General features: G+C 37.9%; 1 protein-coding gene across 1 annotated transcript; it reads right to left on the reverse strand.

The window, feature by feature from the left end:
- Positions 1–276: 276 nt before the first annotated feature.
- si:dkey-119m7.4 (uncharacterized protein LOC560629 homolog) lies at positions 277–22965 on the reverse strand. Its single transcript, XM_057353206.1, has 10 exons — positions 21693–22965; positions 13192–13295; positions 11004–11158; positions 10630–10798; positions 9614–9740; positions 5805–5911; positions 4676–4887; positions 4331–4439; positions 1397–1609; positions 277–991 (listed from the first exon to the last, which is right to left on the reverse strand). The coding sequence occupies exons 1-10, from the start codon at positions 22053–22055 to the stop codon at positions 982–984; spliced, it is 1569 nt and encodes a 522-aa protein (XP_057209189.1). The 5' UTR covers positions 22056–22965; the 3' UTR covers positions 277–981.
- Positions 22966–24580: the final 1615 nt, after the last annotated feature.

The following is a 24580-nucleotide window of genomic DNA, read 5'->3' on the forward strand; positions in this document are numbered from 1 at the left end:
CAACTCAAAACCTTTAAGAAAAACTGTTTGTCGTGTTGCGGCCGGTGTAAAGTTGTGACATTTGTGCGTTTCCTGACAGGCTGCAGCTGAAGTTAATTGAAATGCCAGTTGTAGTCTGATGTTTATGGAGATTGTTTAATGTCCAGAGACCGCCAGTTCTGTGTAAATGCAAATGTCAGCTTCTCACTAAGCACTCTACAGTTACATCTGAACAATAGCTGTAGCCCAGACCTGTGTTCCTTGAAAACAAATGGTCAGAAAACCGAGGCTCACCCAATGGAAAATACTTTATTTTGTAAATTGTGTAAAAATGTTAAATAACAAGCTTTTACAGAACTTTTATTACATAACTGTAAAAACAAATGTATACAAATGAGGTTTTTCCAGTCAAAACACAAAGTAATATTAACCATTGATGTGATTATCCCTTTGGCAGAATAGAAGCGGGGGTTTACATTAGATGTGAAAATCTGAAACCTTCACATTTTGTTGTAATAATCCCCTTTATATAAATAGAACTTGAACATTAAACTGTAACCACTAACCTCTGTAAAATGTGTATATTGCTAAAATGGGTATGAGGCTTTTTTAAGGCTTAAAATGTTTTTAAAAATCACCAAATAAACATGGATGGCAAGGACTAGATGGTAAGATCACATGAAATATTTAAGAACCTGAAATAAAGCTACTGTTCATTTTGCTTCGAATGAGGACAACAAAAATGATAGATGATAGAAATGTAAATTATATTGCAATAACCCCAAATTGGTCTTTAAGGCTAATGTGGGTAATACATGGTAATACTGTATAGCCCTGTTCTATTGCCGCTGGATCTGGGTGGATATTTTCCTGACTATATTCAAGTACTTCTGAGAAAAAAAGAAATGACAGATAAAAAAATCTTTGCTTTCTGAAATGGCTGTTGGAGACAGTCTAATGTAGACTAGTTGCAGAGATGTTGATGATGGATTTCTGCTTGGATCACGCTTCACTGTAAGGCAAACAACAACATTTTAGATGTATTAATTTTAACTGTGACCTGCTTTAAAAAATGTTGTGGTTTTCTTAAGCAGCAGCTGTTTTTTATGCATGGTTTATATTATATCCAGCTTTACTTACTAAAAAAAAAAAGGGAAGGGGAAACATTAAAATTTCAGACCACAAAGAAAACAATTATTGAAATGGTGAGGGTGCTGGCAACATTTAGAGACGCTATTCTAACAGCTAGCCATATGTCAACATAAATCACTCAAAACTAATAAAAATAAGCATACGTCCCTCGATGCAAATACGCTAACAATATTAAGCTGCATGCATGCACTAGGTTCTATTTAAAATATGTAACAAAAACACATTAAAATTTTTTTTTAGAATTTTGTGGTGAAAGTTATCTCACCTGTCACCAGTGCGCTCCACATCCTCTATTGAGTCTGGCAGGGGCTTATGGGCTGTCTCGGGCAAAAACATAGTGAGGGCAGCACCTATCAGTGGGCACAGGCCAAACACCACCATAGGGGCATGATGGCTGCTGTTCCTCAAGAGGTAGATGACGGGTGCAATCACTCCACCTGCCCGAGCGCACATTGATCCCATACCTATGCCGTTTTGTCTGTTGAAACCAAGAGAAAGAAATGCTTGTTTCCATATCTCACATCTAAACAGACCATGAATATGAAAATTTTTATGGTGAGTGTATTGAGACTTTACAGCCCTCACTAGCAACTATTTCAGTGGTACCCAAGTAGGTTTAATGTTTTTTTTATTTTGTTTGCCTGTTCTAGATCTTTATAAAGTAGTAACCCTAAGCCCTTACACCCTGGTACAGGGTAAAAAAATTGAATGGATTTGAGTTTTTTTTTTTATGTTATGTTTTTTGCTGGTCCAAGGAGGCATGTCAGAAAAACTCACATATTTACTGATTCTTTACCTGATTTTTAATCTGCATCAAATTAAAAATTCAGTCATTATTCAATTTTGTTTGTTACATACATAGTTATATACGTATAACCTGCAGTGAAATGTTAAAATTTTATAAACAATGCCTTCAATTTTTTTTTTAAAGTATACAAGTAAAAAGTATCATAATTAAAAAACTAAAATAAATAAAGATAAGATTTTAAAGAACTGTGCAGGCTTAACATCATATTATAGTGCAATGCACAGGTATAACCTATAAAATTCTTTGCTCCCTTAAATGTTACTGGGACTAGCTTTAAGCCTGGTCTGTGAAACCGGGTCATATATAGTATAGTATAGTATAATCAACGTGGCTTATATAAGTTTATATAACTTGAAATTTAGTTGAAATTGCTTAACTTATTTTGATGTGCTGAAATAATGTAAAACAGCTGAAATGACTTGTAAAGCTTGATTAAACATTTAAGGCAGCAATTACACCACCAGAGTCTTTAAAGAGCGGGTGTGTCCACATTTAGAAGTCTGATGGCCTGAGGGAAGAAGCTTATTCTCAGCCTCTCAGTTTTGGCTGTAAAACTATGAATACACTTCCAGATTGCAGCAGGCAGAAATGTGAATTTGCAGGGTGGGTGGAGACTGGCGTTGCGATGGGGTGGCTTTGGGTGCTTAAGCCACTTATGTTTTGCCAAAATCCCATGATCTTTTTTAAGATTGAAAACGTTTCACTTCACAAATAAAAAAAATGTGTAGTATTATGACTTCTAAAATGTTTTTGTGACGCAGGTTAGCGTTATTTTACACTAGTTGTGTCGATCGTGCTGTGCTGTTAAACAGTAACGTTATCTGATCCGACCAGTAGGTGTCACTGTTTTAACAAGCGTCATTCATTTAAGAGCTGTTGAGTTATAATACAGCTGATCCGCAAACTTAACCAGGCTACTTATTTCTAAATTCTAAGAATACTTTTACAGTTTACAACGTATTTTTGTAATTTTATATTCTAATGAATGACTTATTAGATTAAACAATATGTAGGCTTTTGTCATGGAGTACAGTGGGGATTAGTTTTACTGTCATTTTAATGTGCACATGAATGACCTGTTTGAACAATTAAGAGGTTGTTAAGTTGGCTGTCTGTTTACTAATTTACCGTCTTGTGTATGCAAATGATTTGCTCTAAGTAGTGCTGGATGCCAATAGCTCCTGAACATGTATGTTTTAAATATGAGGTAAAATACAATGTGCGATACAATAATGAAGTGTTGCCAAGGACCTGAATTTTTTCATATTTTTATCTGCCAGCGCAACTACTAAGTGTAAAATATCAGGGGCATTTGATTACTGATGACATGTAATGAGGACATAGACACTATCATACGTATGTTATAAGCTCAAGCTGTAAATTGGCAAGAGAATTCTGTGTTCAGCTTCAGGTCATCTCTTATGACTGAGAATCTTGCTCAAACATTGGTGGAGCAGTATAAGTGATGTTTTTTGTAATGCAAGTGTTAATTTTTTAGGACCTGTATAATCTGAAGTACACATTTATTTGTCGGCTGTAGGATTCTCAGAATGCCATTATCAGTTATTAGGCATAGTTTGTGTGATAACAGTCACTTACTTATACTATACGATATAACTGAATATCTACACTATTGGTATACCTTTTTTGCTTCATAAAAAGTAGTAAAAAGGGGGTTGGGGTGAATCAGTCATATTCTCTTTGTGTTCCTGTAGTTCAATTACTAGAGCATTGCCCTAGCAACTCAAAAGTCATGGGTTCAATCCCAGGGAACATACATATTGATAAAAGACATGTATAGACTAAATGCACTTTAAGTCACTTTTGATAAAAAATATCTGGCAAATGCATAAATACAAATGTTCTCAGGGGGCTAAGCCCCGTATCCGCTCCAACCCTAGCAACGCCCCTGGAGACTAAGGATCTTATCAGTGCATCGCCTGATGTAGATGTCATTCAGAGAGAGCCGTCCTCCACATGTCATATTTCAAGTATTTTTAAGTCAGACGATCACTAATAGTACAACAAGAGCCTTATTGTCACGATTCTTCACCCCGGTCATTATGGCCGCCTTACCTGAGCCTGTTCACAAGATGGCGGCCATAATGACCGGGCTAAACAGGGAACCAATGAACAAAAGAACTACAAATGACTACAAAACAGGACAGGAAACCGGATCTCAAAAGAAACAAACTAAAAGTCCAAACTACCAGGGAAAACACAGACAGGATCGTGACACTTATCAAGTAAATTGTGAGAAAATAATCACGACATTTTAATGGTTAGGTATTTCTCAATTACTGAATGTTGTGTCTCTTAATATTTCATAAGGATTCAAAAAGTGAATTAGAAATCCTCATTAAATTTAGTAGGCTAATTCTACCAGTTTACCTGATGACGGTTGGAAAGACCTCTGCTGAGTAGATGTACACAATCGACAATGAGGCAGTGATGCCAAATTTGCCCACCATGGCAAGAGCAGTGCGAACAACAGACAGATCTATAAGGACAAAAATGATACATGGAAGATGTTGGTTATGCAACCTTATGCAAGGTTTTAAATAAATGGGGGCTAGTATTAACAGTAATAGTATTAAAAGTAGTAACATTAATGAAGTCTTAAAGTAATAGTGTAGTAGGACACATTGTAGGGAGCTAGTTACAGTATATAACTCCGCTTTCACTGAACCCTAGGATTCTTGTGGTTGTCGAGCAGAAGTCAGGTTTTAAACTTACCATCCGGTATGAATATGGTGAGAAGGCAGGCCAGGCCACCTGTTGCCAAGAATGCTAGCTGGGATATCCTGCGAGAGCGGTTTAGAGTAAAAAGAGTAACGGTCCGTGCTGGCATCTCTACTAAACCAAAGATCATCTGCGTCAAGTAGATATTCATATCAAAGTCTGAAATATTGAGCGACAGCCCATAATACACCAGGACATTTACAAACCTGAAACACAGACAGTCAGCAAAATCAAATACTACCTTTTGATCAGAACTGGGTCAATCCTCCAATGCAGTAACTGTTACAGTGCCAAAAATTGACTGTATATGGCATTATTGTATTTCTATTTGAAATATTTATTAGTTCATTTGTGAGGAATGCAAACTCATTTCTTATCCGTTTTAAGGCAAAACAAAATGATTAATTATTTGGTTTAATTATTTGTAAATATAGTCTCACATACAGTGTGTTATTAATTAGGCATATCCATATTTAATTTGTGTAATATTAATCTGCACCAGTCAAGATAACTCACAGTACCCAGATGACCATATTAGTTTTGAGCGGTTGTTCTTGGGGAATATCGTACTTTGGAATGTTGCAACTAGCCAATCACGATCAAGTATTCCAGAGTGACGTGTAGTAATATGTGGTGTAGTTTGTATTATGTAGCCGGATGAGCCATGGAGAGTCACGACAACGGAAGTTAAAACATGTTGGAACATCACGTGATTCACGTAGACTTCAGGGAGTTACAGGAAGTTAGGGTTATTCTTTTAATTATTTTATTCTTTAAAAGTCTTAAAGGTTATTTCATTCGGGCTGTTATTCTGAAGCTCCATGCGTTTCTAGTAAATTTCGGGAACTACTGAGAGGCTTAATGCCATTGGTGTGAAAAAAAAAACGTTCAGTTTATGTAAACTGAGATGACACGACTCTCTCTACTATAAAACTATAGCATCATTTTTAAATACCTCTAAATACAAAAGGGAAACATAAAGAAATGTATGACTGAATTTGATTATGTATAAAGCACTTACTTGCTTCTGGACTGTGTACTAGTATTTGTGAAAAACAAAATAAAATAGAGTTCTTCCCATTCCGAATTTAAGTTAAAAGTGAGGAAGTATTTCCACATTTACCACAGGTAGAAGAGAATGAGAGACTGTTTTCTCATTGTGGGTGTTCGAACCAGATCGATGACTGTGTACTTTCGCTGGTCTTCCAGTTTCTCTCCCTTTTTTAGGCTCTGCAAAAAGAGAGGCACATTTTTAGCTAAGTGATTCTTCAGTGCAACAGCCCAGGGGCGTAGCAAGCTTTTCAAAAGTGCGGGGGATGGATGTGGTTTGTTTGTTAACAATAAAAAACGATGACTACAATGACAGAAGGGTACAAAAGGTATAACATACAAGATATAAAAAGCTTCCCATTTAAATGAGTGATACTAGAAAAGTATAAAAACACACTCGGTGGTAGGCTTGATAGTGACATGGGTCTGAGGACAGTGACTGAGATTGCTAAATTTGGCTTACTTGCACCTTGAAAAGGGGAGATATAAAAAAACTAGGGCTGTCAACGTTAACGCGTTAACGCATGCGATTAACTTTTTCAAATTAACGCGTGAGAAAATATTTATCGCAATTAACGCAGCATCCGTTTGTTGTGTCATCCTTTGTCTAGCGTTACATTATGTAATCACGCTCTTATTCGTGTACAGGCTTTTAAACCACTTAAGCGCGATTTGAAACAGTTGCTTTGACGCGTTCAATGGAGATAGACAGCTTCTAAACTGTGGGACGCGGCAAAACGCAACGCGAGGTCCAGTCTGGTGTGTACAGTAACGGGCTGAAGGCTGCGTCGGTGAATCTCTGTCAGACAGAGCATCCGTGTTAAGTTCTCTTTCGTGCTTGAATGGATAAAACCACACAAGATTATGTCAGAAAGCCCGTTTTGTCTAGCATTTTCTTAAGCACAGACTTCAAAGTGTAAAATAAAATCTTAAATGAATGCAAAGAGTTGTGAAAATGGGAGTGCGGTGACGGTCAGATCTGCGTACTGAGACAGCTCTTAAAGGGGCCGCGCTCTTAAACGTGCTGCTCTGACTCCTGTCACTAATGTTAATCAAAGAACAAAATAAAAGAAGAAATCAATGTGATTTTGTAGCTTTAATGAGAATTCTTCTGCATTTAATTTATAATTTAGAATTAATAAAGACTGTAAAGTGTCCTTCAATTCCTGTATGTTTCCTACTTGAGCTCTCAATTATGCTGTTGAATGGCTATAATTCATGTTAAAATAATCAATTTAATAGAGACATCAGTTACAGTACTAATATCAAAATGTTAGCTTTCATAAAATGATGCTGTTAAAGAAATATGTTGTTTCTACATCAATTTGAAGATTAAATGTGAAATTATTAAAATGTAAAAGTATATTTTAAAATATAATAGTTATGTGTGATTAATCGTGATTAATCACAGAAAAAATGTGTGATTAATCAGATTAATTTTTTAATCGATTGACAGCACTAAAAAAAACAAAAAGAAAAAAACGCCCACACAAAGCTTTTTCTCTGGTGGTATAAATAATGTAACAATTTACTGTTTTTAAACATTAAAATAATATACACTTTTCTTTCATCGTTCTTCAACAGGTATGCAAACAATGACATCATTTCTCACTTTTTTCTCCTCAACAGGTACAATCAAACACAACAGGTAAGTATCCACAAAAGTATTCAGCTAATCAACAAACAATGCTCAAAATATCAAAATCAATTGCACTGGCAATAAACCCATAAATACACTGCTTAACAATGACAATGTGTCCCTCCTCCTCGTCAATTCCCTGCCTTCTTCATCACAGTTACTTTATACATTGCATGCCACATACATAACCGAATTTAGCTAGCTGCTGAACAATATCCCAATTAGCAATTAGCATTAGTCTAAAAAACGAAATATAATACAGAAAACACTCGACATGTCAACAAAACATAAACAGAACATCTTCCCAAACACATATCAAGCTTATTTAAAAACCTCAAAAGCATAAACACTCATTCAAAGTACCTGGAAAAGGGAGATGTAAATAACGATAACCATAAATTGCCGCCTCCTCAGCACGAGCTGACCGATAAATCTAACACACCAAGAGAGGCGGGACTTAAGGCAGAACAGCCAATCATCAGCCGGTCACATTCAAAGCCAGTGTCATGTTTGAGAGGGAGGGGAGAGCAGGCAGTCGCAGCGAGCTCAGACACAGAGCGGCCAGAGAAACGGAGGAGCGACGGCTGTAAGGCGTTTGTGCAAAACTGCGGAAAAACTGCAGAAAAAGTGTGGGTGTTGAACCCTCTCACCGGGAAAAGTGTGGGTGTTAAAACACCCACATCCCCCACGGGTGCGACGCGCCTGCCCAGCCTCTGGGAGGTTGTGAGAAATGAATTGGTTTAATGTAAAGATGGCTGTTAGTTGGTTCAAACTGACCATTTGCTGGTCCAAGATGGCTCAGACCTTTAACTACACTCTAAAAAAATCTGTAAAAATAGGACACAATATACTGTATAAATATGAAGGAATGTTCCGTATTCATTTTAACAGTTGTTTTACCTGTATTTTACATTTTGGACTGCATTAAATTGCATTTTAGCATTAACGGAAATGTTCGTAAAATAAAGGAAAATGTACTCGTAATTTTCTGCCAGTACTTTATCCGTTTTTTACGGGATTTTTTTACAGTGTAGCTATTAATAGCTGGTGAGCACCTGGATGAGCTGACAGACGATCTTGGATCAATGTCAAAATCTAGCTTTAAAGGGGAACTCCACCCAAAAATGAAAATTCTGCCATTAATGACTCACCCTCAAGTAGTTTAACATCCTCCGCTAGATCCCTCCTCCATAGATTGCAATGCAACCAAACACACAAGCCACATGACAGTGCATCCGGTGTCAGCATCGCTCGACACATGCGCGTTCTGACGTAGAGCCTGTGTGGTCAGAACACGCATGCGTCGAGCGATGCTGACACCGGATGCACTGTCATGTGGCTCGTGTGTTTGGCTGCGTTGCAATCTATGGCGGAGTCAGAAAGCTTCCAAAACTACCTTAATTTGCCTTCTGGGGAAAAACGGAGGTCCTAGGGATGTTAAACTACTTGAGGGTGAGTAATTCATGGCAGATTTTTTTCGGCAGAATTTAACCACATTTAAGTGGTTTGACTGAATTGTTTGAGAAGGATCTTTAACTAATGTCATCTTCCAGTTTAGCTTGATCTCCACCAGCTGTAAACTTGGACACCGCTAACAGCAAGAATGATAGTAACCGAACAATGGCGGTATCCATTGACTTGGGTTAGTTTTGTGTCCATACAATAGAAGTGCATGGTTACTGCCGTTGGAAGATAGAAAGTCATAGGGGTTTGAAATGACAAGAAGGTTAGTAAATGATGACAGAATTTTGAGTGAACTATATTAATTTGCTTTTCACGGGTTTTTCAAGCTATAGTTGACTGGAGGAAAAACAGATATGTGAACTGTGACATTATGACAGTTTCTAAAGCTCAGAAGGTAGAGGAGATACAAAAGTATGAAATGTGCTTTGGGTAAAAATGATTAAATGTTTTATAATAGGTTGTAATTATGAAATTATAAATAAATGTCTTATTTGCATAAAGTATGAAAATAACAGCCTATCATATTATAGTTCCCACAAACTAAAAAAAGTCATTTAACTTGTTTTGAAGTATGTTTTAACTAGTCTTTGCAGTAGATTTATGTAGATTTAGTAGTAGATTTAAATAGTTAAAGATACAGTATTCAATGATCAAATGACAATTTTTTAAGGTTATTCTCACAAAACCAGCATTGTGGTTAGTCAGTTTTACATCCAAACAGTTTTTGTGTTGGCTGCTGGTCAAAAGTCTAGCAATGTGAGAGTAAGACTATGCCAGACCTGGAAAAGTTCAATGTCATCGTCGCCCAGAGGTTTGCCATTAATAAGTGCTGCCTTATGAATCAGATCCAGTGCTTCCTCATGCTTCTGATTGGCCATCAGCCAACGAGCAGATTTAGGAAGAACCCTTAAACACACAACCATGAACATACATAAATACTTATAGGGACAGTTCACCCAAAAATTATATTTATGTCATCATTTACTCACCCTCAGTTGTTCCAAATCGGCATACATTTCTTTGTTCTGATGAACACAGAGAAAGGTATTCGGAAAAGAACCAAACTGTTCTTGGCCACCATTATTCCGACGGGATAAGTCCAGGAACAAAGTTCCGGAAAGAGTGAAGAGGGCTGTCGTTCGTGAGCTATGTTTTCACTCTGGTCAAAAGTGCCCCAGAACTGTTGGCTTTCCCACATTCTTCCAAATATCTTTCTCTGTGTTCATCAGAACAAAGACATTTATATAGATTTGGAACAACTTGAGGATGAGTAAATGAAGACAGAATTGTCATTTAAGGGTGAACTGTTCATTTAACACAAATACACATGCAAGCAAACAATCATATCCTAAGGAAGGCAAAAACAAAAAAAAGTGTACTAATATTAATGTTGAACATGTGCTTATTACAGTCGCCATAGGTAGGTTCAAATGAAGATATGTCATTCATAATAGTACACCTGAGAAAATGTAGATCATTAAACAAAATTAAAGATGATAAATCTGGAATTATTTTTTAACACATTAACTCTTTTGGACACAATAATTATGCAAAAAAAATGATATTGTGACAGCTCTACCTTCAAGCCATCTTAGGTGTGCATTATGATAAATGAATACAAACCAATGAACAAATGTGTCTTGTGACTAAATATCATAACAACAGTCATATGAAACAAAATATGATCTTTATTCCCAATTCTCCCTCCTCCCGCCGGTGAAGTGAATATACTGCATGGCTTTGTGACCTTTTGTGCAATTCCTGTAGATGAGCTTTCCGCTTCTGTGCAACTCACCAGATGTAAAACAGGAAAAGGAAGCCAGGGGCAGAGATGGCCAGCTGCAGTTTACGCCAGTCTGGAATCAAGTATGCCACTCCAGCCAGCAAAATGTATCCAAATCCAAAAAAGTAATCTGTGATGACACCTGCCAGCATGCGTTGTTTGGGGCCTGTCCACTCAGTACCTGCACAACCAGACAGAATGCACACAGTAGACCGTGAACATAACCAGAAGAAACCAAAACATAAACATGATAAACATTTTATAATCATAGGATAAGATGTTTGATAAATCCAACTTTAAGCCTAGTTCCCACTCTTTCCCTATCCCTAATTTTCTGGGCTTGATTGGAATATTTCTCTAGAATCTTTAGTGTATCTCTTACTCACCCAACACAAATGCATTCATGATCACTGCAGACACAGTCATGCCCACCACAAAGCGAAGCATGACATAGATGTAGAAATTTGGAGCGAAAGCTGCACCCACTCCAAAGATGACCTGTGCCGCTAACCCGATCAGTATGATTATTTTGCGGCCATACCTGAAACAACAGAACATTGCATTGATATGTGTACTGTGTTTTCAGGGGTGAATTTCATAAAACATCTCGATATGTACACCGTGAAATTTTGCTGTTTTGCAGCAGTTTTGCCAGTAACTTACTGTAGATTTAATTTGCATATTTGTTTTAAACATAAACTTACCTAGTTCTTATATTTTCTTCCATAAAATAAGACTAAATATCGTAGGTAACTTTTCTTGATATGGAAATATATCGTAATTTGAGAAGTTTTAAATATTTTTACTAGAAAACAAAACAAAAATGACATTTTTTGCAGTGTTGCTGTGCTAATGCCAATAATGAGTCTCTTCTTACTCATTTTGAATCTCAAAAGAAGAATTGTTTTAATTTTGGTTAAAGGAAAGTTTAACTCTTTCAGTATTAATACTGAAAACAGTATTAGTAGGAAAGTAGTTGAATCTACAGGAAGTTACTGGCAAATCTGCTGCAAAACTAAAGCAAAGTTTTACAGTGTATTTTCCAAATGCAGTGGCTCTTAACAGGTTTCACATTGGACTCCTGCAAGTGGCGAATCACAACAAAATTCATCGACACAAATTTCCCTTATTTTGTGTCATTCAGCACGACTTTCAATCGAATGTATTTTGATATGATACAACATATTTTACGAAGTGGCTCATTCGTATGAATTCTTATGTTCTCATTTTAGTATTATTTGACCTTGCCCCTGTGACATTAGGGTTAGGGGCGGGGTTAATCTGCGCATTTTAACACAATTTGCCTTTGCGCCTGTCGTGTGTTAGGGTTTCGGAAAAGTATGGCTTAGCCACGTTGTAAAATATATACAAAGTTAAAAATGGCTCACTATTTGCCAGGTATTTTGTTTGAATCCCTTTTTATTTACGCAGTTATTACTGCTTTATAATGCATTTGTAAATGACTTATTAATCATTAATGAACACATTTACAAATGCTTTATAAGGAACCTTAAGGTAAAGTGTTACCCAAATTCCTTTGATATCAGGTTATATATATTATGTGTGTACTGTATATATACAAATGGTATGTATATTGAAAGTTATGCTGAGAAACATAAAAAGGGTAAATGAACATGCATCAATAGATTCTAAATTGTGATTCTAAAACAGATTCTAAATCAAATGTTACGAACAACAGACATTAGCATTTTTCAAATATCACCAGTAGCTCTCAAAATAATTAATAATATTAACACAGACTGCATGGGCAAACAGTGTGCAAATGTATCAACATCTGCAGAGTTGGAAACAGGACAATTTCTAAACGTGTTTCAAATTTCCACAATTTTAAACCCTTCCAACATTTTTTAAGCTAGGTGAATCTGTAGTTAATGTAGTCTGGTTCTTATTTTTCTTTTACCCTGTGTATAGTTGTGCTTTTGGTTTGTGAGAATGAGGCGATGTCTAAGCAGTCTATCCATGTTGATTTGTACTTAATATGACTAGCTTCCAGATGACAGACGAATCTGGCAAAGTGCCCTAGAGTTTGTATAGACACCTTTAACTTCCACAAAAGATGTGGAAAGCATTTCTCTTTTGCTTAAAAGTCGATGATCTATACTAGCCTATCAATATGCAATATGAAAAGTAATGTGACACATTTTGGGGTGGAGACCCACCAGCTGTGAACTACTGAATTAGGCAGTATCATCATTCCCCCTCACATTCTCCGTTCAGTTCATTGAATAAACCATAGCAACCCAGTCGCAGTGCAGTTTGTGGCACGAAATTTTGAATCTATTAATTCAAGCCAAATAGGAATTCACACGAAAGAGCCAGCTTGTAAAATTGGAATGAATTCCCAAAAAGGTATGAATTCCCATCAGATTGTGTTGATATATATATTCATACATGTTATATATATATATGTATATATATATATATATATATACAGTATATATATATCATGTTAAATAAAACCGCTTTTAACCTCAACATCCCCATATCAGCCCTCGAGAGTACTGAAATGTGTGTTTAAATGACCTGAGTTATCTTGGATATGCTTTTACTTACTTATCAGCAAGGGCACCAAACAGCACAGCTCCAACCAGCAGTCCAAACATATAGATAGAAGAGCCAATGTTGTTTAACGTGGCATTTTCACACACAAGATCCCACTGTAGGGTAAAAGATAGAAAGAGACTGAAATACGGAAATAGACGGTTTCAGAAGGACAGCAGCGATCTATTAACAAAATGCTAGCATTAAAGTTTATAAAATTGGCCAGAGAACATAACTTTACATATTTATACAAAAGTGGTAGTTGGAGAATATTAATAATATTAACAAGGGAAACCTGTCATGGCTCTGCTTCCTTAGTCATGTTTTTCTTGGTCCTGTAGCAGAGTCATGACAAAGCCTTTGGTTATGTGTGGAGAGAAACATATTATTGTCCTTTTGACAATAATATACGTTCTCTCCAGTGTCTCGTCTCTGTTCCCGCCATCTCGTTTCCTTGTTATCCTTCCCTGAGTGTTTGATTAATCACACCTGCCCCGTGTCGTTATCCCTCGTTTGTCTTTCCCTTTAAATACCCTCTTGTTTCTTTGTCTTGGGCGTGTGGATTGTATCGTGTACTATGTCTGTAGTTCGTGTACTTCGGTCCTTGTGTGCCTTGTTTGTTCCAGATCCTGTTCCCCGTCTAGTTTGGTATTGTTTATTTTATTCTTGTAATTTTGACCGTGTTCATTTTGCCCCCTCGTGGGAAGTCTTCTTTTCTGTTATATATATATATATATATATGTTCTTAGTTTAGTTTTGCCCCACCGTGGGTTTTTTGTTTCTGTGTTGTTTTTTCAATAAATATCTGTTAACCCCGTCATTGCCGTTGCCTGCCTGCATTTGGGTTCTCTGCACTGCGATCGTGACAAAACCTCCCCCTGCTCTTGGTGTATTAAATGGGGCTACTGCACGATTGGGTCATGCTGGCATTACTGTAATTACATTTTTAACTGTTTTTGTCCTCAATAAACTTATTTTAATGAAAGCTGATATTATATTAATAAAATATTCAAAGACGGCAGGCTGACTTCAAATCTCATTGGTTCTTGCAAATATTTTGAGTCAATGCCATATGACAGTGGGAGACATGCAAGAACCTTTTTTTGTTCAGCTGAAGAAAGGAAGACATTAAAATACCTTAAGATGAAAATGAAACAATTGTGACAATTGTTCACCTTTAAATTGCAGACTTTAGTATCTTGGCAAATTTGGGTGCAATTTGAGACATTATTAAGACATTGATTTCTTAAATAACTGTAGAGATAACCGTGAGATTTCTATGCTCTTTGTCAAAAGAAGAATCTGGGCGGCATAAGAGTCACGCAATTCTTTTGTTATTTAATCTCATTTCTTCAGAGAAGGAACGGATATATCAAATATCGTATTTTTGATGATTCTTTCTTATGGGTTTGGTGCCATAGCCAGGTCCCTTTCTCTACTTCCTCTTTCCCCCTTCCCTGCAATTCATTTTGGGCATAGCAGAGAGTTATATCAGATTGTCAGACTCCTGTTGAGAAGCTGGGCCAGGGTCCAGCGTGTGTAAATCAAAGCAGGTTCTTCTAGACGGTCCTGCTTTGAGCAGCCCATAACTTCTGCTCTTCTACTCTTCATATTAGCAGTCTCACATAGCAAAAGAAAGGCAGTTTTATTGATCTATTTCACAGTCCTGTGAACTACATCTCTTTGACGAAGCCGTCTGAGATTCCTTTACCATGAGACCCGAAGCCATGCACCCAAGCCATCTAAACCACCCGACTAGTTTAGATAACACAAGATGCCAGGTGCACACTATGCTTATTTTTTCTTTCTGGTTTGCATGAAAAGTTTGGTATCGCAAAAGTTGCATGTTTCCAAAGTATTATTATTATTTGTAACCTCTTCATTCTCTTCATATTCAGAGATTTTAAATCTCCCACAACTTAAAATAGCTTTTAAAAGAAAACCTAAAAGACTTTGTCAAGTTTGCACCAGGTCCATTCCACTGCAGACTTATTTAAATATTACGCTGGTTTCATTAAACCATGTTATATTGGAGCGATCAAAACAGATATCCAGATGCAGAAGCCACTTGATGTGGTCGTGATCGCATGTCAATGCCAAATGTAAACTCAGCTATTGACACAAGAAATTGGAAGTATGGCACCAGCCCACGCAAGCCATTTTGCTCAAGCCAAGTTGGCAAACTTTCCTAGAAACAAAAATGCAAATCATAATACACACTGTCACTTTGCAGGAATGCAACCCAAATTTGTTTTGACACAGTCAAAATTCTGCAGCAAAAGGCAGGAACTTATTACATTTACATTCGTTTTATTTATCCAAAGCGAATTACCAATGAGGAAACATTACAAGCAGTTTGACATAAGATTGACAAACACATTGTTGTACACATTGCTATATTTTAAGTATGATAAAGATCAATTCATAAGCTAGAGCAGAAGGGAAGGCCAGAAAAAGAAGAACTGAAAAGCATTGCAAAGTCAATGAATTGATTGGATGTCACATTCTGTTTGCTGAAAGTTTGAGCCGGAGCTCTTTCAAACGTATTCTTAATACATCGTTTATTCTTGTTATATCTTAAGACTTGTGTTTTAAATTGTTATTCACCGAGGGTAAAACTTATCCTTAAGTATTTCCCATACCAAAATCGTCCTTAAACGCACTGATACATTATTTTTATCGGATCATTCGCTATTAGCTTCAGGCTGTTACCAGCCTGCTTACTGCCTAACACACTGTTCTCATTATTACATCACTAATGGCTAATGTTTCAGACGTGTTCGTACCTCTGAGTGCAGATGAGGAAACGTTCGCACTTCAGTCGGAATTGGATGCTGTGGAGAAGCAGATCCAGGATCTACTTGAGAAACAGACACGGCTGCGAGAACGTAAATCGGCACTGGAAACATGCCGAGCTGACGCTCGCAAATCCGCGGTAAGTTTTCATCGTGATTGTAATACTCCTACCACTTCTACTCTGCGTGTTTCTCTGCACAGAGCCCAGGCTTCGAGAACACGATCAGCCCAACTTCACACCTGCACCGGCACACCCACGGCGAAAGGCGCGAGCCAGTACGAGCGATGACCCAACTGCCACCACCGGTCTTCGAGATCCTAACCAGGAACCGTTTTGCCGCCCTCTGCGAAACAGAATGCAACGCTGTGGTCATCGGAGACTCAATCGTCCGGAACGTACGCGCTTCTTCCACTAAAGGTAAGGTACGCACTCATTGTTTTCCTGGCGCCCGTGTTCTTGATGTCTGTGTGCAGGTACCTGCGATCCTGAAGGACGACTCTAACGTCAGAGCTGTCGTGCTGCACGCGGAGGTGAACAACATCAGGACGCGGCAGTCGGAGACCCTTTAGAGGGACTTAAGGAGTCTGAACGAGACTGTACGCAATGCATCTCCCACGGCGAGGATCATCGTATCAGGGCCGCCGCTTCCTACCTACCGACGAGGGAATGAAAAGTTCAGTAGACTATTTGCGCTGAATAAATGGTTGATTTCATGGTGTATTGAACAGAAGCTGCTTTCTTAATGTAACTCAGAGAACAGAGCATAAATTTAAATAATTTAAAGTGCTTGCGTTGAACATAATTTTTCCAAACGAAAGAAAAAACCCATTGCTTTCTTTTACATTGACTACTGTGTATAGACCCCCTGGTCCCAACACTGATTTTCTGAAAGAGTTCGCCGTTCAGTCCGTTCATAACCGTACTCGTTATCGACAGGGTAGAACAATTACCTCGACTACTAAAGATAGTTTCGCAAAGAGCTTGCCAGATCTGACTCCTTTAATAACCATACCAATAAATACAGAATCGCTCGATGACATGACCAGCAAATTGGGCCTATTTTCTCTAATACATTAGAAGCTGTCGCACCTATGAAGTCAAAAAAGATTAATGAGAAAAACGTAGCACCATGGTACAATAGCACCACTCGCGCCCTTAAAAGAGAAACACGTAAACTGGAGCGCAAATGGAAACAAACCCAATTAGAGGTCTTTAAAATTGCGTGGAAAGAGAGTGCAACTGTTATAAAAAGGCACTAAAAGCAGCAAAGGCTGAGCACCTCTGTAACCTCATAAAACTAACTAAATCGCTAAACTAACAAATAAACAGACTTCACCTGACCTGGGTATTCCGCCGCACCTTGGTAGCAATGATTTCATGAATTTTTTACAGAGAAAATCGAAAACATACGAGACAAAATAGTAAAAACTCAACCTCCAAGTCTGTCCTATAAATTAGTACCAACCATCGCCCAAAAAGAAAGGCTACAGTGTTTTTCACCTATAAAACAGGAAGATTTAATTAAACTTATTGCAACATCTAAACCTACAACTTGCTTATTAGATCCCATACCAACTAAATTATTAAAAGAGTTATTACCCGTTGCAATTGAGCCCATTTATAACATTATCAACTCGTCAATTAATCTAGGCCATGTCCCAGGACCCTTTAAACTGGCCGTCATTAAGCCTCTTATCAAGAAACCAAACGTAGACCCCAATGAACTAGGAAACTATAGACCAATTTCAAATCTCCCTTACCTGTCTAAAATACTAGAAAAAGTAGTGTCCACTCAGTTGTGCTCTTTCTTACAAAATAATGACATACACGAAAAATTTCAGTCAGGTTTTAGACTAGGGCTGCAAATAACGATTATTTTAATTGTCGACTAATCTACACGATTAGTCGTCTAATCTACCGATTATTTTTTCGATTAGTCGACTAATCTACCGATTATTTTTTTTTATTAATCTAATAAAGATTTTTTGGATTACTTTATTAATCCTTTGGCAAACTTTGCAAATAAACAAAAAGTTCTACTATTTTCTTACATTATCCTGTAAAGCAAATCATACTTTTTACTCCACTACATCTTATAAATAAATATTGTTGTTTTAACATTTTAATCCGTGTTTACATTAAAATCACTATCTTCTTTTAATTAGGTAGTTTTAATTTTAAAAGTAAAAAATACAGATTTTTTATGTACTTACTGTATTAAAGGTAAAAAAATGAAATAAACTTAGCTCTGTATACTGTGGTAGGCTATATGAGACCAGTTTTTTTATTGCACTTATGATTTTTGTTGTCCTTATGTTGTTCCAATTGCTTCCATTGTTTCCCTCATCTGTAGGACGCTTTGGATAAAAGCGTCTGCTAAATGACTAAATGTAAATGTAAAAACATAAAAAAATGTGTTTATGAAATACTAGAGCATGATATACAGGTGCTGGTCTAATTTTGACCAACTTTATGGAGATGCACATTTCATTTTCGAACAGGACTTGGCACCTGCACACAGTGCCAAAGCTACCAGTACCTGGTTTAAGGACCATGGTATCCCTGTTCTTAATTGGCCAGCAAACTCGCCTGACCTTAACCCCATAGAAAATCTATGGGGTATTGTGAAGAGGAAGATGCGATATGCCAGACAATGCAACAATGCAGAAGAGCTGAAGGCCACTATCAGAGCAACCTGGGCTCTCATAACACCTGAGCAGTGCCACAGACTGATCGACTCCATGCCACGCCGCATTGCTGCAGTAATTCAGGCAAAAGGAGCCCCAACTAAGTATTGAGTGCCGTACATGCTCATACTTTTCATGTTCATATTTTTCAGTTGGCCAAGTTTTCTAAAAATCCTTTCTTTGTATTGGTCTTAAGTTATATTCTAATTTTCTGAGATACTGAATTTGGGATTTTCATTAGTTGTCAGTTATAATCATCAAATTAAAACAAATCAAGATTTGAAATATATCAGTCTGTGTGTAATGAATGAATATAATATACAAGTTTCACGTTCTGAATGGAATTAGTGAAATAAATCAACTTTTTGATGATATTCTAATTATATGACCAGCACCTGTATGCTCTGTATTTTTTTCCTACAAGTAATATACGACTCTATTTTCAGTCTCATAATGTAAGTGAGTGTCGTTAAAGCGAGCGCCGCGCACCTTGAACTCAGAATGATGCGCTTAATGCATTCGCTTAGTTATTTACAGTTATGCCTCATCGATGACGCACAATGATGCGTTTAAAGCACCTACTCCTTCTGAAGTCCCGGGGATCATTTTGCTGCCCAAAGTAAATAATAGTTATAACACAACGAGAAGAGATGATATGTTACATGTTTAACACATAGTGCGTTGCACCATTCCAACAGTTTACAGTTAAATCAGAGGTTTAAAAAGAGTTATTTCGTATGAAGACGCAAAATATTCAGACCGCTTCCAGTGCTTCTAAGCTAAGCTATACTCAGCGAGTAACGTTAATTCACAGTCTCTAGCAAAATACATTTTAAACAAAACCATAGACTATCATCTTGTCATTATGAAGAATAATGAAAACATTGTAACATCTTGGAAAGAGTAGCGTCCTGACCGTCACCGTACACACGCATACTGACTGGAGATTGACAGACAGCACCAGCGGAGGTCAGAGTTTCTTAATTATGCTACATTGGTTTATTCCTCGCATAAAGCTATCGAATGACATAAAAAGTGCATTGGTGGTTTCAAGATAGTCAGTCCTTTTTGAAGCTTAAGAGTAATTTAAGCAGGGTCACAATCTGCAAAGGTTCACATACACTAACTTATACTAGTACAATAGCGTTAATGTAAATCATTAATGTAAAGCGTAGTGTTAAAATAAAGTAATTTATTATGAAAGTCTACATCTCCGTGCCCCTCTCCGTCCATTTGTGATTGCGTGTCCATGCTGTGATGATCGCATTTCGGGGGTAACTTAACGTTAGGGGGAATTCCTCCGTCCATTCACTAACTTACTGCGTCCGAGGCTCTCGATCGCTGTTTGTCGGGTGTATTATACTTTCTCTTGTTCTGCTGATTCACTTACACACGCCCGGGAACAGAACTGCTATTACAGCAGATAAACGTAAATAATATGACGCGTCGACGCATTTCACGCACGTATTTTAGTAGTCGACGTAATCGACGACGTCGACGCATCGTTGCAGCACTACTTTAGACCGCATCATAGTACTGAAACTGCGCTCGTTAAAATTACAAACGACCTGCTTATAGCATCAGATAAAGGTATCATCTCACTACTAGTCCTGCTTGACCTTAGTGCTGCGTTCGATACTGTAGACCATAAAATACTTCTAGATCGCTTACACAATTATACCGGTATTCAGGGACAGGCACTACAATGGTTCAGATCTTACTTATCAGACAGACATCAATTTGTCCATTTAAATGGGGAATCATCAAATCTAACGCAAGTAAATTATGGATTACCTCAGGGATCGGTTTTAGGACCCTTGCTATTCTCCATATACATGCTGCCCCTTGGAAACATTATTAGAAAACATGGAATTAGCTTCCACTGTTATGCAGATGATACTCAGCTATATATCTCATCAAGACCAGATGATTCCTTCCAACTATCCAAATTGGCAGAGTGCATCGACGATATAAAGCATTGGATGACTTGTAATTTCCTTCTTTTAAATTCTAATAAAACAGAAATATTACTTATCGGACCAAAGACACGTGAGCAGAATATTTCGGATTATGACCTGCAAATTGAAGGCTGCACTGTTACTCCAACAAATACAGTTAAAGACCTTGGCGTTATATTAGACAGCAACCTGTCATTTAAAAATCACATCTCAAATGTCACAAAAACAGCCTTCTTCCACCTTAGAAATGTTGCCAAATTGCGAAATATTTTATGTGTGGCTGACGCAGAGAAGCTTATTCATGCATTTGTGACCTCAAGACTTGACTACTGTAATGCACTGCTTAGTGGTTGTCCTGCATCATCAATAAACAAACTACAGTTAGTTCAGAATGCAGCTGCCAGAGTTCTAACCAGGTCCAGAAAATACGATCACATAACCCCAATGTTATCAACCCTTCACTGGTTACCCATTAAGTATCGTATTGACTTTAAAGTTCTTTTAATCACTTATAAAGCCTTAAACGGTTTAGCCCCTACCTACATAACAGAGCTTCTATCACATTACAACCCATCACGCTCTCTAAAAGACTTTTGATAACACCTAGAATAACTAAATCCACCAAAGGGGGTAGAGCTTTCTCATACGTAGCACCTAAACTCTGGAATAGCTTTCCCGATACTATTCGAGGGTCAGACACACTCTCCAAATTTAAATCTAGATTAAAGACATATATTTTCAGCCAAGCATTCACTTAATGTAAAATATGCAAAATAAACCACCGGGAGACTGCATTTATTAGATATCATTTACTAGAATAATTTTGCTTGTTCTATAAACACCATGCACTGTGCTGTGTTTTACCTTTTTGTGTGTTTTTCTTATTTTCTCCTGTAAAGCTGCTTTGGAACAATGCACATTGTGAAAAGCGCTATATAAATAAAATTGAATTGAATTGGCTGTTGTTGAGCATGTCACCTAGACAGTCAAAGACTGCTGATTTTGCACTATAACAAACATATATGCTATATAACAAACAACCTGTCGCAATGTTTCAAGATTAACACTCACCTCTGTGACAACAGTGCTAAGAAAGACATCCTTGCTGAACTCCCACCCTCCCTTGCAGCTCTTTGAGGTCGTTGAGTGTTCACTTATTGGTAAGCTGAGGTCACTGTGATTGAGCTGGGACAGTTGGACATTCTGTAAGGATGAGCAGGTCTCCCAAGAAGCATTGCTGTTGTTAAGGCCCAGCCAGGGAGCATCACCCACTGGCTGGGAGGATCTGCACAGGTGAGGTGGCACGGCACCAGTGAAAACCGACACCAACATGTGGAAGGCCAGGAAGATTTGCGGTAGGCAGATCCATACATAAAGTGTCTTCTGGAAGCGTCCAAACCCACCGATCCGGTCCAGGACCTCATCAAAACTCATTTTTCCTGTCTTGGAATGCCAGATCAGGTAAGATTAGCTGGGGTCGGTGTTCTTTCAAAAGACCGCAAATTTGTTTTCTTATTATGATGTTTTCAATTCTATGACATGGAGCCCCTGTTAAGACCAGTGGGGAGAGGTGCTATGTAAATGGCTGGCGTTGGACTTCTCCCACCTGTAGCAGAGGGAACGAGATGTAGGGAGAGAAAAAGTGAGATAGAGAGCGTTATACAGCAGGCTGCAGCTGACTTCTGCCGTTTGGATTGTTTGAGGGAAATATAAGGAGGGAAGGGGGTGGGAGTTACACAGATATCTGAAGGCAACCAGTAAGTCTTAGGGGGAAGGTCCAGTGAGAATGAAAGGGAGGGGTAATTAAATGAGTGGGAGGAGATTATGCCACAACCTTCTTTACTTTGACACTCTCTTTCTATTGAACCTGCAACCTTTTAGTTGCTAACCCAAATCTTGAAGACACATGTTAACAGTTTCAGAAAACATCTCAACAATGTCAAATACGCCCAGAGATACCAAAGTATGCAATCGAATGTCATAACTGTCAAAATGCATTCAAACGTGAGCTACAAAAAATGTTGCAAAAAGAAATTTAGTCTGGTTTCCCCAAAAACGTAAGACACATTAAAAAAACAGCTTTTTAGTTCTTCAGAATCACAAATATCTGGATGAAATATCAGGAGAATTGAAGAAAATCTGGAGGGATAAATGGGGACACCTTTGTTTAGCATTCTTATGTAAGGCGTGGGAGAAAATGACACCACACACACCAATCCACATTGGCATAGTAAACACAGGTCTCTTCAACACATCAATGTCATACACAAAAACTCAGCATGCCCAAACACAAAAAAGCTCATTGTGGCTCTCTCTATCATGTCAGAGTTCACAAATAACCGTGGAGCTTCATATCCATTGTGAAGAATATAATGAATTTCAACACATTTTAATACTGTAGAAACACTGCTTCTGCCAAGAAAATGTTTAGACACTTTCTGAATTTTTTTTTTGACTAAGCCTTATTACCTTAATGATTATATATTTATTTTATTAAAATCCTAAGGATTTCAAAAATATCTAGACTATTCGAAGGAGACCATCACTTTGTATTATATAATACCATGTAATAGAACACCGAATTTCATAACTTTCAGAAATGTTTTTGTAAAAATCACAGAGAAAACAGACCTGCTACAGTCGTGGTAAAACAGAAATACAAGAATGTAACAGGGACTCAATCTCTCCATCTATGGCCTGGAGCAGTGGTCGGGAACCTGTGGCTCTTTTTTTTTTAATCATGTGGCTCGCCAGGTATCTTACCCTTCACCAACATTTGATCGTTAAAAACATCATAATATATATGAATATATTCCCGGCAGCCCAGCATCATATCGAAAGCCAACAGGCTCCCAATTCGCGTGCTTTTAACCCAGATTGCGAGGTCTTTTAGAAGAGCGAGCGTCATGCTTTTATTGAAAGTTACTGCTCTCTGTGGCATATGATACAGAACTTGTTGCCACGCTACGCAATCACATGTAAAAAGTTGTAAAAACACATGGACGCAGATGGAAGCAAACTGCGACGAGTCAATATGGATGCGCTGTATTTCTCGCATATGAAGTCCATACAGCTATCAAGGTTGACAGAGGAGTTGTAATGCCGGTATGTAAGTGTCTTGACCACCTACGAACCGAACTACAAAGCTATTAGCAATACGCTAGTTATGTTCGCTTTTATGAGGTGTTGCGCAGGTTGTGCAGACCGATCGGCGTATGACATCAGAGTGCCGCAAGAGCAGAGCTCCGTGTGCTTTCGAAACGTGGTACTCTGATGTCAGACATTCGCCGATCATGCAACATTTCAAGAAGTCGAACATTGCAATGCAAAGTCAGAAGACACATATGCAGAATTTTGTGAGGGATTATCAGTACTACGTGCACTTTTTAAAATTGTTATATGTTAAATATAATGAAGTTTAATTGAATGGAGGATGGAGGCCTAATGTAAACCTGTAAGTTGTTTATAAGTCATGGACAAAAAATTTTTTGAGGCTCAGATGTATGCACTGTTTCGTTTGTTTCACTATTTTTGCCTTGTCTGTGGACATGTTCTCTTATCGAAGGCAAAGGACAATTGATCCCCACAGAGACCATAAATGAGACTGTGGACATAAATCAAGTTAATCTACAGACCCTTCTGTCAAACTCCTGAAGTTTGCAGATGACACCACAGTCATTGGCCTTATTCAAGATGGTGATGAATCTGCCTACAGAAAGGAGGTTGCTCAGCTGGCTGCCTGGTGTAGTCAAAACAACCTAGAGCTGAATGCATTCAAGACAGTGGAGATGATAGTGGATTTCAGAAGGAACCCTCCATGACTTCCTCCCCTCACCATCCTGGACAGCACTGTGGATACTGTGGAGTCATTCAGGTTCCTGGGCTCCACCATCTCTCAGGACCTGAAGTGGGAGTCCCACATAGACTCCATTGTAAAGAAGGCCCAGCAGAGGTTATAC

The sequence above is a fragment of the Triplophysa rosa genome, linkage group LG15, assembly GCF_024868665.1.
Source record: "Triplophysa rosa linkage group LG15, Trosa_1v2, whole genome shotgun sequence".
Lineage (NCBI taxonomy): Eukaryota > Metazoa > Chordata > Actinopteri > Cypriniformes > Nemacheilidae > Triplophysa > Triplophysa rosa.